General features: G+C 37.5%; 1 protein-coding gene across 1 annotated transcript in view; it reads right to left on the reverse strand.

The window, feature by feature from the left end:
• ATP8A2 (ATPase phospholipid transporting 8A2) overlaps window positions 1–19,297 on the reverse strand; it is a 587,729-nt gene that overhangs the window by 156,327 nt on the left and 412,105 nt on the right. Inside the window, exons 28-30 of the mRNA XM_090273780.1 lie at window positions 13,913–13,987; window positions 6,572–6,694; window positions 3,811–3,889 (exon numbers count right to left, since the gene is read on the reverse strand). Coding sequence (XP_090129906.1) covers window positions 3,811–3,889; window positions 6,572–6,694; window positions 13,913–13,987 — 277 coding nt within the window. The remainder of the gene's footprint in view (window positions 1–3,810; window positions 3,890–6,571; window positions 6,695–13,912; window positions 13,988–19,297) is intronic.

Raw genomic sequence — 19,297 nt, forward strand, 5'->3', positions numbered from 1 at the left:
CCTTTGATTCAGCAATTCCATTGCTAGAATTAAACCCGAAGAATCCCAAAACACTGATTCAAAAGAACCTATGCACCCCATGTTCATAGCAGCACTGTTTACAATAGCCAAGAGCTGGAAACAGCCTAAGTGCTCATCTGTAGATGAGTACATCAAAAACTGTGGTACATTTACACAATGGAATACTATGCAGCCAAAATATGAAGGAACTTCTACCATCTGTGACAACAGGGATGGAACTAAAGGGAATTATGCTTAGCGAAATAAGCCAGGCAATGAAAGACAAATACCATATGATATCACCTAATACAGGAAACTAATCAACAACATAAACAAATGAACAAAATTGAACCAGAGGCAAGTAAACAGGGAGCAGACTGACAGAGAACAGGGGTGTGGGGGAGAGGGAGAGACAGGAGAAAGAAGGGAAAGGATCTAGTCAAGGAACTAGTATAAATGACCCACGGACACGGACAACGGGGTGGGACGTGACTATGGGAGAAGGAGTGGGTGGAATGGGGCAGGAGCTATGGGGAAAGAATTGGGACAACTGTAATAGAAAAACAATAAGTAAATCAAAACAAAAAACAAAAAAAGCGCTGTATGTTATCAGTACATAAGTTTTTGGGGTATCAAAAGTGATACATGGTTTTTCGACTGTGTGAGAGGTCAGTGTTGTTCCCTGTGTTGTTCACAGGTCATCTGTACTGCTGATGGTCTCCTCGGGTTCTTCGGCAGCACAGGTCCTGTGCACCTGCTTGTTTCTGGCCAGGAATGCTTTGTCCCCGCCTTTCCCTCGCCTCCCCTGCCTCACTTGATCAGCCCCTCCTCATTTTTTAAGGACTACCTTTTTAATACCACTTCCTTGGAGAAAACTCTTCCATGACCCACTAGACTAGGTTGTGTTCCTATATCATAAGCTCTACCTGCAGTCTGTAGACATAGCATGCTGGTAATATAAGAATTATTTACATAATTCCTGATCATCAACTCTGACCTTATGTAAGCCCCCAGAAGGCAAGATACACTGTGTTTATGTTCATTGTACTCTCAGTGTCTGGCATATCATAAATATGCCATGATTTTGCTGAATAAATCAGTTCTTCTTAAACATGTTTCCTCCTCAATACACATATTCCCAACTCCTGGATTTAACCCTCCTTAAGCTCACCCCTGGAATACCCAGAGGTAGAACTATTATCCTTCCACCATCTACCTTCTATCATTCACATGCTAGATTAATTTTCCCAAATTGCTCTGATAATACTCTCCTTGATATAAATTCCATATTAATTCTTCACTTCCTAAAAAATTAGGTCCCAATTTCTTAACCTCAAATTCAGTGCCCTCTGCCATCCAGCTTCTGCTTACCTCCTCAAACTTTTCGTTACCTTCCACCCTTGAAGGGATGAACTTCTCACAAGTATCCACAGCTACCCTAAAATTCCCCACTTCATCTGACTCTTCGCTCCCTTCCTACCCGTCTCAATCCTACTTGGACTTCCTGGCTAAACCTAAATGTCACTTCCAACAAGCCATGAATAATCCCAAATGCAAGGTATCTCTCTCAACCCTCTGAAATCTGATAGCACTTTATCTGTATTTTACTTGAGACAGTTTTCTACTTTGTGCTGGAATTATCCATGTGTGACTCTAATCTCCCTCATCAGACCACAGACTTTGATGGCCAGACTCACATCGATTTGTATTCCTAACACCCTTAGAGTCTATCACAATGTTCTGGACACAAATATTACATGAATCAATAAGGTTAATGAGCAATGATATAATCATTTGTGCTATGCACTAATAGTGAGGATTTAGCAATTAATTCTAAAATATTAGAAAGGAAAAGGAAAGGATAGGTCATAGGGTATAATAAATTTGTTAGAGGAAGTTAACTAATGAACAAGAACACCAATGGCCTTCTTTTGTTCTATGCCAAATACACAATATTTGCAATTTATTTCACCTTAAACTATTTCACTCAATAGGTTATTGTTTACAACAACTGAAAAAAACCTCTGTGCTGAAGCCTTAATAAATATAATCATCAGTGATGATGATAATACTAGAAACGAGAAAAAAAATCACCCTATTGGCTGACTGCCATGCAAATTGCCAAATTTGAGGGACGCAGACAAAGGTGGCAAAAGGTAACTTGAAATTCAGTTGATGATACATCAGGTAAATTAGTAACAACAGTTGGAACTCTATCCTCTTTTAAACATAGATCACTAAGCAAATACAGGGATTTACATAATGAAATCTAGTGAACTATAGCAATTCCATCTGAAACTACAAGTCACAGTCTCATGGCACATAATCATAGCTCCAGGATTAGAACACCACTGTCTCTCCTGCAGAATGGGGCTACATTAGTTCTCTCTGAAGCAGATAAGTGAATGACCATCTTGTTAAACTTCTCAGAGTCCAAAGATAAGCTCTTTGGACTTAGGAACAGAGTATAATGTCTACATAATAAGTGTCAGGGGTCTGGAGGTAGTACTTGGGGTCAATCCATGCTATTAACCATCTTTTCCAAAGTACAAAAGGCTGGGCTCAGGGATAAAAGGACAATTGCAAAAACCGTTCCTATGCTGATCAGACATATTGCTTCCCATCACTAGTCGGTCCTCATAAAATAAATGAAGACTGCTTCTACCACCAAATTGTCAGCGCTACTAAAACAAACCATATTCAACACTCTAATTTGCAAATACTTACAAAACCATTTCAAGACAAATTAAATTCACCGTGAGTAAAGATGAATCACAGCAAAGGTTTAAATAAAAATGATTCCACTAGAAAGGCCTTTGGAGAGTGAGGCTAGAAGCAGAAAGTTTTATTTTCTGATCTAGAGAATTAGGGACCCTCAAAGGACAAGGAGGTCTGAGGAAAAGGAAAGGATAGGTCATAGGGTATAATAAATTGGCACTCGCATGCATTTTGTCTGTCAGGATTTAATAGGTTAATATCAGTGAGGATGAATCACTTCTGTTTGAAGCACAAAACACATTGACACAGAAACAAAGAAGCTTGGAAACTTTATATTCTTTGGGTCTCTGAACAATCAAAGGCCTTGTCTAGTCAACATTTTGAGTAATTTTTCCCAGGGGAATTATTACAATTTGAAGGGGATGAAAGAATAGCATTCTTGTGATACATTTTTGTTCTCTGAGAGGGAAAGCTATGTGTTTGTAAGAGGCGACATTTTGGATGTATTAAGGAGTGTGCACAGATGCAGAGACAGTGACTTTTATTAAATATCTTCCAGCTGTAAGGAGGACTACAACCAATTGGGAGATACAGTCCTTAAACAAACTTGAAAAGTTTGCTTGAAAAGTGTATGTCAAGGAAAGGAGATTCTCTCAGAAAACTAGGTTATGATTAAACTCTTACAATATTTGAGTTATTCTGCTTATAGTATGTGTAGCTTGGAATATGAAAGCCCAAGAAATTAACAGATATTTTCAAACTCATGGACAAGAAGCATCGATGTTTTATCACAGTACTGTCCTTTCCCTCAAGATTCTCGACTCAAACAGTTATTAAAAATAAAGGTTAGGATTCTTAGTGTTTAAACTCTCCAGGCAACTGGAAAGAAAATGGGATTTCAGAGCCAAAGGGGATGAAACCTACAAGCTATAAACCCGAGCCTAGCTCTTGTTAGATTTTAGGTATGTTTTTCTTCTCAAATTTGTTCTTGTGATCTTGAGGTCTGCAGAATTTGGGGAAAAAATTGTGAACAACTGGCACCAGAGGGATTGCAAAGCTACTTGCTGACAGTTGAAATCATGAAGTTGTTACCATGCTCCAGCGCTTTCATGGGAAACCAGAAGAGGATGAGGGAGTGGACCAAGGCGTTGATGCAGTGACCCCAGAAAACCTAAGGGAAAACAAACCGAGGGAGTCAGGAACTGCCCACAGCTCTTGACCTCCTTGTAACTCAACAAACGCCTCATTGTGCAGAACACCAGCAGTGTGCTGCATAGCCTCAGAAGTAGCATATTATTCTTGAAGTTAAAAAAACAAAACAAAACAAAACGATTTCCTCATTTTTCACACACAAATGACTGGATGATCTCCAGATACTATTATTTAGTAAAAAGACCTAAATATGTACACAGACTAATATACAATCTATCCACATCTCAAAAATGAATTATGAGCTGTTTTCTTTAGAATCCTAAGAAAGACACCAAAATCATCCAGAAAAAGGTTATTTGGTCAAATTTGTTAATAAGAGACTGAAACTGGGTACTTTCTAAAAGCAGTAAAAACATTTAAAATGTAAATTCTTACCCAGCAATCTCACTCTTTTGTTTTATTTCTTGAAATCCCTTCCACTCAACTTTTTAATTTTTAGAAGTTTGGTTAATATATTGCACACTTTAAAATTCTCTTTATCTTAACACTAAAAGGTCAAACAGAAGAATTCAAAGTTTAGTTTCTTCTAAAATAGTTTCATAAATGCATTTCAATCACGTTTTTAACCATTGAAATGATAGAACTACTAAAGCCAGACTGAATTTACTTAAAAATCTACAAATTGATCTGGGAATTATTATATAGTTTGATCCTAGGTAGGGGTGGGACAATAGAAAATAATAAAAAATTATAGGACAAAGGGATTTCCCCGTTTTAAACGTTTTCTTTTCCCCTGACTTCTGTACTCCCCTTACCTCCACCCCCACCCCCCGCTGCTCCAATCTTCAAATAAGTCTCAGGTCTTCTTAGCTCTACTACCTTTAATGTGTCCATTCCCTACTTATTTTGTACCTTACACAGCCTTTGATTTCAAACTCTGAAAAAAACAGATTTGATTTACATAAATAATGCAGAACATATAGGCTATTGATAGATATTGCCAACTAATAGACTCACAGTAAACAAGGACTGATACAATTAGTCATTCAAGCCTCCTGTGTATGGAATATACCAGAACCAGGAGAATTCCTTTCATTTTTTTCCAGTAATGGACATGCCCCCAAATAAGGCAGCCATGAAGGAACACTGTCGGTAATACCTGGCTTAAAATGAAGTCTTCAGACATTGTTCATTTCCTGAAGGCTTCATACATCTTCCTTACTAAGTCCCAGTGGCTACCTAAGCAAATCATGTATATCTACAACCAGCATCCAGTATTGTAACTGACCTGGGCTAAGGATCTCTGTTTAAACTTCCCAGTTCCCTCCTGCACAAAAACCTGACAGAAACATGGCAGTGCACGTGTGCTCATGTGTTTGCCTCTTCTACCAAGCCAGGCACATTCTTCCTTTCTGGCCAGTGCCAATCTTAGCTGTGACTGGCAGGTGAGGCCAGATCCCCTTTGCCATCATGACTGCCAGTCTCTGTAACACCTAATTCAGCGTCTGCTTGACTCTTGTCAAGATTGCTTACACCATTTTTGTCTAGATGCTTTTTCTTTTCTGATTCTCCAAACTGAAAAATAATACCCATGACCAACTTAATTTCTGTGTTCACATCTGGCCAATTTTATTCACTAGCTACAGTAACATTTTCCATAGCCACTGTGAAAAACAGTATGGAATTTCCTCAAAAAACTAAAAATGGAACTGCCTTTTCACACAGCAATTCCACTGCTGGGACTATACCCTAAGAATCGTGAAACACCAATTCAAAAGAACCTTTGCACCCCTATGTTCAGAGCAGCACTATTTACAATAGCTAAGTGCTGGAAACAACCTAAGTGCCCATCAGTGATGAGTGGATCAAAAAACTGTGGTACATTTACACAATGGAATACTACGCAGCAGAAAGAAAGAAGGAACTCCTACCTTTTGCAACAGCATGGATAGAAGTGGAGAATATTATGCTAAATGAAATAAGCCAGGCAGTGAAAGAAAATACCACTAGATCTCATGTATATGAGGAATCTAATAAACAAAATAAACTAATGAACAAAATAGAACCACAGGCAAAGAAACATTGAACAGATTGAGAGTGACCACAGGGGAGGGGAAGGGATAATGGTGGAAAGAAGGCGAAGGGACTAGACAAAGAACATGTATGAATGACTAATGAACATGGACAATGGTGTGGGGATTGACTGTGGGAGCGGAGGTGGGTGGGATGGGCAGAGGAGGGCAAAGGGAAAAAATTGGGACAACTATAGAGAATAACAATTAAAAAATGATTTAAAAACAAAAACAAAGAAACAAGCAATGGTGACAAGAGGGCTGGCAAGACAAGCTCCAGCCGGCCTCAGTGCAGGATTTTATGAAAGGCTAAGGGGTGTGTCTGATGGCTAATCCTAACGGAACTGGGGCTGTGGGTGCTACTGGCAACATCAATGTCAGAGGCATATGTGGAGAAGGAAGGAATCGATATAGAAGAACCGAAAGAAGGACCACGTATAACACGACAACTTCCTTTCTGATTTGGCATCTCAAATTCATTGGACTTGCTGTATTGGGAGAGGGCCCCTAGTCTTAACCTTGTTCAAATAGTCTCTCCAAAGTGTCAGCTATCTCACAGATGTAACTAGAGCAGGAAGACATAATGTCATCACCTTTTTCAGGTGGTAACTGTCCTAACATTCTGTTACCTTTGTGTTGAATCCTTCAGCATTCTGGGTGATTTTGTAGAGCTGTGGAAACCTGAGCATGCTCTCCTGAGTGCAAGACCTCTCGAAGATTCCCAGGGCGAAGGGCGGTAATGCGGTGAAAATCTGTGTGGAGAACAGCAAGCCATTAAAGGAGGCCCTTCCAAACTCACATGGCTCGAGTGCCCCAGTTCGATAGAATGATGACTTAACTCTCTGTCAAGTCCAGACCTGAGTGCCAGTGATTCATGACTCCCCAGACACCCTCCAAACAAAGAAAATAAATGAAAGACCACTTTTAACTGTTACTTCATTGCATAAAATGAATACACAGAACACTCAAAACAACATTACAAACATTCGATTAGCCAAGAAATATTGTTAAATGAACAACTACCTTTCTTTGTAAAATGAGTGGTGATTCAGAATCATACCCTTCCTGGCTTTGTGAAGTGCTGCTGTGTTTTCTGTTTGTGCCGGGGAAGCACAATTTTACCACTTCCCATCCTGATTTTATGCTCCACTTTCAGGAAGCATGATGTACTTCATTTATTCACTTGACAGACATTTATTGGGAATGAATTATGGGCCAGATACTGTGATAAGTCCCAGGAATACAAAGATGTAAAAACAGAAGAACAAAGAAAGAAAAGAAGCAGGCCCCTGACCTCCAGGAACTCCATCTACTGCAGAGATGGAGACAGGGCAGCTGGCAACAGGCAAATAAATAAACACATAAAACACAGTGCTCTGCACAATTACTCATGGGGAAGAATGGGGAAGGAGAAGGGAGAGTCTAGAAAGAATTCTTTGCCCAAAGAGCATCTGAACTGTAAGGCACTGTACCTGTAGGATTTGGCAGGGTGATAAGGGATGTGGGGGAGAGGAGGGACAGAAGGAAGCATCTCACAAAACGACACCCCTTACAAAGCTTCGAGGCATGAATGCACATGACACATTTGGGGGGAACATCTAAGACACCCTTGATGGTGGCTGGCTGAGGACTCAGTGCAGGACAAGGCTGGGATGGTGACAGGACAAGCTCCTGTGACAATGAGTCCCTGGGCAGGCAGTGCTTTCTGAGACTTTTACCTGTAGGCTCTAGGGGGGAGTGAAGTGCTCCTATGTGTGTTTCAGAGAGAGAAGGCCATATGCTGAAGGAGAGGTTTGGGATAAACATGTCATTTCAGGCCGGGAGGTGCGGTAGCCCTGTGGGTCATTGTCCTCTGTGGTTCTGGGCAAATGGGTCACAGAGGCTGGCTGGGCCACCACTCACTGCTTAGCGTCAGCACCAAGCAAATCCATACCCACAAACCCAGCAAACGCTCAAGCCCATGGGAATTGGATGTTGTCTTTAAGAGAACTCGGAATGCACACCAGTTATGGGGAGCCTGAGACGTGAGCATCTCCCCAGTCTGTTGGGAGAAAGCCACTGGCAGTGTGGTGGAGGAAGGCCAACCCAACTTGCAGGCTCCCTCCCTCACCCGGGAGCTGAAAGAAAAGCAGCCCTGCGATCTCACGGCTCCACAGATTGCAAGGAGAAAAAGATCAAGAGTGGTTGCCCTCCTGTCCCTCACAATAACAAAATGATTTCTTTAATGACTAGATGATGGCACTGAGAACAAACATCTCCGAAGCTCTGCACACTCTTAGTACATAAACCCGCCTTTACTGCGGTGCATACATGTAAGCTGTTAATACTGCAGTCTTATTTTTTCTTTTCCCTTTTCACTTACCTTTCTCCTTCTACCCACTTCAAATCCTCCCCCACCGCTCCCCACTAGGCTGCAAACCTAGGGGGCTGTCTGACATTTTCCATCCGGCTTATTGCATACCTCACACACATATATACTGTTGAGGGATCATTATTTGTTTTACAGAAATAAGACGTTATACACATTTTTCTTTAAACATTTTTCTCACTAAATAATACATCATAGGAAGCCCTCTGAGTCCCCTGGGTCTGACACTAATGCAGCATTTCCCCGCTCACGTAATAATTCATAGCATGGATGTACCATAATTTTTCAACTGTGCATCCATTTTTGTTTCCAGATCTTTGTTCTCACAAACATTATGTAATAAACATCTATAATATATTATACCATTTATACTTTGTCTTTTATTTTTATGGAATGGAATCCCGGGAGTAGGGCTGCTTGGTAAAAAGATATGAGTATTTTTAATTTTATAAGATTCTGCTTGGTTGTCTTCTAAAAAGGTTCCAATCATTTATTTTTCCTTTCCAAAGGACAATAGTGGTCTTTTCCTTGCTTTCCTATCAGCAATGGGTATTATGTTATACTTCATATTCTCTAGTTTAAAAAACAAAAGAGAGTAACTGTTCCTTTAAAAATTTTACATTTCCCCAACTACCAGTGATTTTGAGCATGTTCCCATATATTTGTTGAACATTTGGATTTGGAATCCTGTGAAACATGTAGTCAGGTCTTTCGTACATTTTTACATTCATGTTTTATCACCTTTTCTAAGATTCTTTGAGTATAATAGGTATCAACTCTGTCTTTAGGTTATAAAATTTTAACTAAATGTATTTTTTGTCTACTGGCTTTCTTTATGGTTTCTTTTGCCATATAAAAGCTTTTAAATCCTATATGGTCAGGAATAGCTTCAGAGTGTCCAATTGCGGTTACAAAAGTTTTCAGGAATTTTTTTCAGAATTCTTACAGTTAATTTTTCACATTTAAGTCATAATATATTTGGAATTTATTTACTATGTGGTTTAAGATTAGAGTCCAATTTTCTTTTATTTTTCCAAATAAAGAACCAGTTGTGAGAATACAACTAATAATCCTAACATTCCCACTAAACTGAAATACCACCTTATACATTTATTAAATTCTCACATATTACAGACCTAGGATATAGAACTGGGATCTTGTTCTAGATTCTCTAGCTTATTTGTCTAGTTCTGTGTTTATATCACATAGATTTGCTTATGGTGACTTTATAGTGTCGTCTAGTATTTAGCAAAGATAAGTCTACCTTTATGACTGCCTTTTTTGGATATGCTTTGCATATTTATTCTCAGCTAGGTGTTAATTCCATTTATACTTTAATATAATTTATGCAACTCCCCCCTTTCATTCCCAAACAGTCATCTATTCGGAATTTATTTGGAGTCACATAAAAATTGTTATATTAATTTTAGAGAAGCTAATTCTTTTATGATACTAAGTCTTCTCACACAAGAATATAGTATGTTTTCATTTGTTCAAATCTTGTTTCATATACTTCAATTTTTTTATTTTTCCATATAAATACTATAAATATTAGTCCTATGCAATAATTTTAATTGCTATTTTGAAAGAATTATTACTTCATTTGCACTTCTAAGTGCTCACTGCTGAAGTGAGAAAAAAGCTATTGATTTTTATGTATTTGTTATGAATTTGGTCACCTTAGCAAGTTCTCTGATAATTTCACTACCTCTTTACTGGTTTCTTTTATATAATCACACATGAACATATGTACATGGCATTTCTTGTGTGTGCCTATTTGTATAAGCACAGAAATAGTTAACCTTTTTTTCTTATATTTTCAATAGTTAATTTGCTCAGCAGTTGCTGAAAATTACAAAACAATGCTGAATTATATAGTGATGGCAGGCATCTCTGACTACTTTCTTATTTAAAATGAAACTGTTTTAGGTTTTTTACCATTTATGGCAACTGGTGTTTTATAAAGAACTTGCATTGCTATTTGGCTTCTTTCTTTTCTATTTTACTTAGAGTTCTTATCTTGGGAATGACAGCTGAATTGCCTCAAATACTTTTGCAGCATCTACTGATGGGATCACATTTTTCTTCTTTATTTTGTTGATACAGTGATATTTATAATTTTTAAAAAATATTTTGAACCTCCTGTAAAATTTATTTCAATCTTAGTTAAATATTTCATCCTTTTGATACACTCTTGAACTCTATTTGCTGATGTTTTATTTAGAATATTTGTATTCATGATTTTAAGTGAGACTGGCTAACAGTTTAAGTTATGCTGGCTTGACAAAATTAAATAGTATAAATTTTCTGAAACAGTTTAAAAACAAAGTTATCTCTTCACTAAAAAAATAGACAAAATTTAGCTGAAATGCATCTGATAATGGTAGTTTTTGTCACTGGTGACCTCTTTGCTCTCATTCTACCCATAAAATAAAATGCTGTAGAAATTTGAGATGATAACAGAATAATAATGAGAGTCTAACGAGATAGCACTCATTCATTATTTGGAGAGATGTAAATGTTTAAGTCAGTTTTAATGCTCTCATCTGCTATGAGAGTTAAACTGAGAAGCAGTGATGTGCTAGCTGGCTTCAGGAATCAAACAAAGAATACATTCAGAAGAAGAAGAATCAGGAGAAATGCTGCTTGAAGAAAATGGAAGAGAGACTCCAGTGCAGAAGAGGAGTCACTAGCAAATGCCAAACATGTCACAAACTGTCTCTTGCACTGGATTTTTGTGGAGTGGAAAAAATTGCTAAATAGTACATTATTGGAACAATAATTGTAACATTGAAATATGGACTAACGTGGATTAGGTAAGAGTACTGTATCCCTGTTAAATTTTCAGATTTTGGACATTACACTGTGGTTATGTAAGAGAATGATCTTAGCAACTATGTAGTAAGGTATTAAAGAGTAAGGGGCATGATGTCTTAAGTTATTGGGTTGGCGAAAACATTTGTTTCTGGTTTGTTTGTTTGTTTTTTTTTCCTGTAAGATGGCTCTTTATCTGAAACAATTTTGTTAGAGTGTATTGTGACAGCTGTCATATAAGCATGCATTGAAACAAACATCGAAATTGTTGAATTTTTGTGCAGCCATTTTAATATTGAAGATGGAAGAAAATATGCAACATTTTCAGCACATTATGCTTTATTATTTCAAGAAAGGTAAAAATACAACTAAAACGCAAAAAATAAAAAAAGATTTGTGCAGTGTATGGAGAAGGTGCTGTAGCTGATTGAATGGGTCAAAAGTGGTTTGTGAAGTTTCATGCTGGAGATTTCTTGCTGATGATGCTCCAGTTGAAGTTGATAGCAATCAAATGGAGACATTAATTGAGAACAATGAATGTTCTACCACACGGAAGATAGCCGACATACTTAAAGTATTCAAATCAATAGTTACAGATGAAAATGAAAAATGTATCTTTTATTTTACAGAAAAAGCTAAACAGACTTTTTGACCAACCCAATAGGTTCAAATGCTTCAGAAAGAAATGTGTTTGCTGGGGCATGTGCACACGTACCTGAGGGCAAACCATCGTGTTCTCAAAAGGTTTGGTCCTCCAAGCATGACTGAGTCTGGAGGTCAATGGCCCTCCCTTCTGATCCCACTTCACAGATCCTGGACATCCCATGTCCCTCCCCATTCTCCGCCACCACTCCCTGGCAGACCACTCCAACAATTGTACTGTGGGCTCCACAGTACTTTAGGGCCATTTTACCTTGAAATTCACTTCTCTGCTGTGATATTTTCTTCTCTATAGTGTGGGAAAACAAAGTAGAAAAAAAATATCCCCATCCCTAGTGGTCAAAGGTCTTTGTGAGTCTTAAACTTTAATGTGCATGACTATCACTAGAAAAATTCCTTCAAAATGCAGTAATTCTGAGAAACTCTGTTAAGTTGTGGTGGAGGTCAGGAATCTGCATCTTTAAACAAACCCTGGTTATTATCATGCAAGTGGTCTGTGGGCCATATTTTGGCCAATACCATCCTATAGCCTATCAGCATCTTATGAATAGTAGGCACACAATTTAAGTTTATTGAATTAGTTTGAATTGCCCAGGGCTATATGGAACTAAGAATCCAGTTCTCATACCCTGAGCATGAAAACAGCACTAAAATCCATGTGCCATGTAATCAGGTGACATGCATTTCAGTTCTGGTTTTAACTCTAAATCATAGTCTCTAGGTCTCAGCCTCCTATTGCTAAATACATATGTGGGCATGGGTTTGGCCCTTTCTAGCACTAACTCACTATGGAGCTGTCAGAGTACTTCCCAATAAATGGTCACATAATTTTAACCTGCTCAAAACAATTCTAAGTCCTGCAAAGCTAACAATCCATCCAAGAGGAGGTCCCTGAGCCCCATCCATGTGGTAGGTGGCTGGAGTAGCTTTTCCAGCACAGGCGGTAAATAAACGTCAATTCAGCTCTGCTCTCACCACCTGTCACCTTTGTCTTTTTGAGTCTAAGTATTAGCAACAAAGGTGTTTGTGCACTTTGTGGTGAGTAACAGTTACTGGCCAATGCTGTTTCATTCAATATCCGAACTGAGTTTCAGTGCCACCTTAGTCTACACATCTGACCCTCTTAACCTGTAAGCTATACAAGACTGGCATAGCCTGCTATATGCAGTATTTTATATCTAGCACCTCGTATAGTGGCCACTAAAAAAAAAAGACAAAGAAAAAAGGGTTGAGTGCATGGGTGATTTGGATATCCAGCCACAAATGTATATTCAAGCTGTAAATATTTATAGCACCACAATTTATATCATTGTGTATCTGGTATCTTCCATCTACACCTATCTATGATGACTGCTTCTGAACAGAAACTCCCATGAAACAGAAAATGTCAGAGTTAGGCTCCAAAACAATGTGAAAGTGCAACTCAAAACACCTGCCATACTCAGTATCTGAAGCACTTAGCACAAGCCCCGCAGTTCTCCCTGCCAGTGAGACGCAAAGCTAAGTAGCTACTTCATCATTTTAGCTTATAGTTTATATTTCCAGCTTTTGCATTCATTAGAGTCAAGTAATTTAAAAAGAACTTAAAAATTATCTTAAAATGCCAAATGAACTGGTTACCATTTACCACAGAAGCTGGAAGTCAGAATTCATTATTTTAGCTCTAACTGTGAAAGAAAACATTCTTCCGCAAGGACAGATACTCTTTTCAGAGGAACAAAAAGAACACTAGATCACATACTGTATGCTCGTATATCTATGTTTAAGAATTCAGAAATAAAATTACAAAGTGGAATGAGTTTAGATGTGGTGCAGAAATTTTTACTTGAGCTAAAAACATAAAAATTTTGCACAGGCATTTAGTAAGAAGGTAACAAGGGCCTATTATCAAGATATATGGGTTAATAATTTCATGGGGTTATTCAAGAATGATCTGCTATGATTGAAAACATGTGTGGAGAGTTTGGGCTTCTGCAGGATGTGTCGCAGCAACAAAGGCCCTAAAGATGTATTTGCGCTGCCTGCTATGTATACAGATGATGGACTTAGATACACTTCCCAGACATAAACAGTAAAGGAATGTCACTGAAGCTCTGTGTGCTATCAGACAGAGATGGAGAGTGCTTACCACATTGTACAAGCCGATGCACCAACGTTCAAATAAAATCTGCCCAGAAAATCCATTTACAAAGGCGAACCAAAGCTGAAAGAGAAGAAAGTTCATGAAGTTTTATATCAATATTGACCTAAATGTTTCCATTCGCTGAAGAAGTAGCGGGAATGTGGACCACCAGCTGGACACAGCTGTTAGGGATAAAAAGCCACAGGACCGTAGCAGTTGTTCTTTCATAAAATATAAATTCCCGCTATAACAAATACCAATATTTTAAGGGAAATTTTTATTTAACATATACAATGATTCTAAGTACAAATATGTGCATATTAGTAGGAAAGCCATTTATATTTAATGTATAACTAGTATGTTTTGTGTCAACACTTTTTCATTGACTGAATCTCAACTTCAGGTTCTTTAACCTCATGTAGTTGATTTGATAAATATAGTTTATCTTTGTAGGACTTTCAAATAGATAAAAATTAAATAAAAAACAACCAAGCACTCCTCTGCTGGTCACATGTGCTCCAGCTCATAAAATGGTGACCCTCCGTAACTGAGTGTCCACCACCGCAGCAGAGGTGAAAGCACAGGGCATGAAAGAACCATGCTTCACCTTCCGTAGTAACACGGGTTGTATAAATAAGTAAATATGCAGTCTATGATTCTAACTGATCAGGCAAGGCTAACATAAAAACTACTACAGAGCGAAGTATCTGGGACATGCATGACAAGTGAATAAAACTATTTTAGAGAAGGGATAATCACCCAGGTAGAAGTCGGAGAAGATGCAGAGGAGATAAGAGTGGAGTGGAACAGTGGCAAGCCATCATGCTGAGGGAAGGGAACCTGACTTGGGAGTGAATACAGAAATATGAAATACAAAATGCTGCTACTTAATTCAGCAAAATTGATATGATACAACAGGATTCCAGGGCTTTGGGGTAGACTTTAACATATTTCATGCTAATCACAGAATCAATTTTAGGGGTATACAACTGTGACAAACTGAATCTGTGACCACGGTGGGACACTGGCAACACAGAACAGCTACACCCCTCCCAATAATCTGAGTTGAGATAAATTCTGCTATTAAAATTTTACTGAATCAGATTTTTAAAAATCAGTTTCTTGACTCCACCAGACTAAGTTCCTTGAGACAGGAATTGTTCCTTATCCTATGCAATGTACCCAGACTGACATGTGGTACAAACAAGGACTTACTGAGTTCCAGTGGGGTCAGATGAACATCTCAATCTGATTTCCAGATGAAGTTTTCTTAAGCACAGCTTTCATCATCTCATTTCCCAATTCGAAAAACTACTAGGGATCCCTCCTAAATCTAAAATAAGCTTGCTGCTTTCTAAAAATCCTTCTACATTCCTATTCCCTCTATAGTTTCAACAATCTCCCAGGAGGTCCTCATGAGGCCTGGCTACTCTCAGTGAAGAAATAGTGGTGGAGAACTAAGAATCAAAAGTTTGTGCTGTTCTCTGTACTCCAAATACTTTTACGAAATTTTAGCCATTTCTAAAATGACAGCTTTAATCTCACTGTCTCCCTCCCACTCAAGCCCTTGGCAAACAACCCTTCAACCAAACTTTTAGTGCAATGAGACCCTGAATCTATACCCTGATTCAAACACATTTGTACATTGTTTCGAGAGTTTTAAAATAATTTCCCAAGATTGTGCTATATGAGGTCTGTCCAGAAGGTATTCCGCCATGTAATATGAAAAATAGACATTTATTCAAGATAGAAGATACAAGAAACATTGTACATAGGACAATGACACCGCAGTCCCTTTCAAAGTAGGCACCTTGGGACCTCACACAGTTCTCCCAATTGCCATCAGCTGCCCTGTCATCTTCTCCTGAATCTCATCACTGGTCTGAAGTCTCTTCCCTTTCAAAGGTGATTTTAGTTTTGGGAAAAGCCAGAAATTGCAGAGCACCAAACCTGGGCTGTAGTGGGGCTCAGTCACCTGGGTGATTTGATGTTTTGCCAAAAAACTCTGCAGGAGACGTGATGCATGAGTGGGTGCGCTGTTGTGATGAAGCTGCCAATCACCAGTTACCCATAGCTGTTGCCTTCTGAATCATCTGAACAGTTTTCATGGAGGAATGTTCAAGCTTAATGCAAAATTGCATGCAGATTCGTTGCTCTACTTGCTTAGTCATTTTGAATGCAATGGCCACACAGTACACACGCTCGCTCAGTGATGTCTACCACCCCCACTGGCTGGTACAGTGAAGTCGTCATTGTTCTCACATGTGCATTCTGGTTCACTCTCCTTAGCTGCCAGATTAAATCGATGTTGTGCAAACCATTCTCATTATATTAACAATGGATGGATTTTTTCCAGACAGACCTTGCACACCTGTATCTCTTATTTAAATACCCGAGCAAACATTGATAAATATTAAGTAAACACTATTTTATTGTTTAGTTCAGGTAATTTATTGTTTTTGTTGAAGATAGCATAGTGATATTTCTACTGCTCTGAAATCAATTGAAAATAGCAAAAATAATTGGAAATAGAAAAGAAATAGCTACTTTAATGAAACTAGGAGAGAGCCCTAATTAAAACTACAAATAATGTAGAATTGAAGCTAACATGACAAGAAGAATCAAAGAAGAATAGCAATAGCAGAAAAGATTTCTAAGAAATACATGAAACAACCCAAGAAATAGCTGAACCAACACTTATTTAGAGGGTGGAATCGAGGGGTAGGGAAAAATCATGGCCATGGTTCCTGGACTGATTCAACACACCAGACAAATTGAAGTTAAAGGGCTCTCTATGCACATAGAGGCCTTTTCCCCTGTCCCCTACACCAAGAAGCAATTGAGGAGAATGGCAGGGTACAGTAGGGAGTATAAGTGGCAATCAATCTGGCAGACACTGATTGAGATAAACTGAAAGAAAATAAATGCAAAATCATGTAACAAAAAATCGATAACATACAGAAATTCACTCTCAGGCATATAGGCTTCTGACTCACCCAAAGAGAAGAAACAGTGGTGAGGGAGGTGCTTATTACAGCAAAGTGATGGGTGACCAGTGTAGAGGAGACAAAATATTGATAAAATAGTGTTCTGAGACAACTTTGAAGCCCTCCTCCCTAGAGATCATCAAAAAAATAAAATAAAGAAAAAAATACATGAATATGACAAAAAGCATACGAAACAATCTCTATAGAAAGAACCAGATCACTGGGCAGAAGAAAATTTTAAATGCTCTTGCTGATCCTTAAGAGAGCCAAAAAAAAAAAAGGTGTGGCTTTTCATTGTAACAAGAGTTAAAATTAGATTTATAAGATATCAAAAAAGGAAACAAATAAGAAAAGGTTTGAGATACATGAAGGAAAATAAAACCCAGAATTGATGCTGCTGAATTCACAATCAGTGATTCCCAGTAAGGGTAGAGTAGGCTTGTGGAAACAAATGCTAACCAAAGGGAAAGGTTAACATTGACTTTAAGAGAAACTAATAACCTTTCAAATATGACTTTAAACAATTCCAAGAATGTGTATCTTAAAAAAAAAGAACAAGTAGAATTGAAAAAATGTTCAAAGATATAATAGAAGAAAAATTTATGAAATATTCTAAAACCTTAAGAAGCCAATGAAGATAACACCAATAAATACAAAAAGATCAACACCCACACATATCCTGATACATAAATTTGTGCACTTTAAAATTCTGTAAGATCAAATCTTCAATATATTCAGGCAAAAAGGCAATTTACCTGCAAGAAGAAAAATCAAGTTGGCTTCATATTTATCTCTAGCTATATATAATACCAGAAGCCAATAGTGAATGTTTACAACTCCTTAGGGAAATAAAGCATGAAAATAATTTTAGCAAAACACAAAAATCAAGGAAACAGTAACATCTGAAAACATTACATAAAATGTGATGACAAAACTACACCAAATAATTTAAAATTCTCAATGGATAAAAAATAAAATGCTCACTGGATAAAAAAATAAAACCCCAAATATATGCTATGTACAAGAGAAACATGTCAAACAAACATGAAAAAGAAACACTATTTGAATAAGATCAAAACCATAACCCTGACTTAACGAAACCCTCCAGATGAAGTTGTCATCTGCTATTCTGACAACACTGCTTCTCCTTCATTAAACCAACCTCCATTGGTTCCTTGCAAGTACCAACTATGGATTCAGCTTTATATTTTGTAGCCAAATATGAGGCAGTTATGTCAACAACATTTGGTTAATATTCCATGTTTATCTCACTTGTTCAAAAATGCCCTTTATTATATAGAATAGATTATCATGGTATATACAGAAACTTATACAGAATTTTGGCCTCGCTTCATATGCTCAAATTAATTACAGATGTCTTGAGTATTTAAACAGAAAACAAAACTCAAAGCATTAAAAGGAAACATTTAAAAAGTCTTTTATATGTGAACCTGACTCTGTAGACCAACACAGAAATTGTACAAAAGTAGAATGAATCTGAAACAATTCATTGCTATAGAGAACAAAAATAAAGTTGGAAGAAAATTAATAAATAATACAAAAGTCTGTAACATCTATGAAGACAAAAGCCTAATTTCCTTCATATATAAAGAGTTCTTACAAACGAGAAAAAAAATGTGCACAAGCTGTTAGGAAGACAGGCAAAGAACATATACAGTATGATCACAGAAAGAAAAAAACTTCCAAGTATAGAAAGTCCCACTTTTCATGAAATACATACACATGTGTGCATACACACACACATACAAATAACTTTTTTTTTACCTAACAGATGGGCAAAGATTTAAAAGTTTGGTAACCTGGGGAAATAGCTACCCTCATCCCCAGTCGTTTTCTATGAATATGTTTAATGTACTTTTCCTTTGACCCAATGATTCAACTTTTAAGGGCATACTCTAAATTATATCTTATAATCACATACTATGCAACAAGAAAATACAAAGGTGTTACCACAGCATTATTTAAAAGATAAAAATTTGAAACCTGTATTTATACTAATAGCTGGTTAAATGAATTATTGTTCATCCATAATAATAAAACACTATGCAGAGATTATAAAGTATATTATATATCTGTAAGCACTGTAATATAAAAATCTCAAAGATATAATATTAAAATGAAAAATATCAAGGTATACGTTGAATAGTCATGATTCTCTAGGTGGTATAATGGAGACTCACTTATACCTCTTTTACTGTTCTGAACTTTTAAAATATGTTCATGCTTTATTGGTATAACTGCTTCAAGCAGTAATTCTCAGGTAGGATTCATTTTACCTTCAGAGAGACAGTTGACAATGTATGGCAACCTTTCCGAGGATGCTATTGGCATTTAGTGTGTAGAGACTAAGTATTCTGCTAACTATCCTACAGTGTCTAGGACA

The sequence above is a fragment of the Furipterus horrens genome, unplaced genomic scaffold, assembly GCF_987537825.1.
Source record: "Furipterus horrens unplaced genomic scaffold, mFurHor1.1.pri manual_scaffold_4, whole genome shotgun sequence".
Lineage (NCBI taxonomy): Eukaryota > Metazoa > Chordata > Mammalia > Chiroptera > Furipteridae > Furipterus > Furipterus horrens.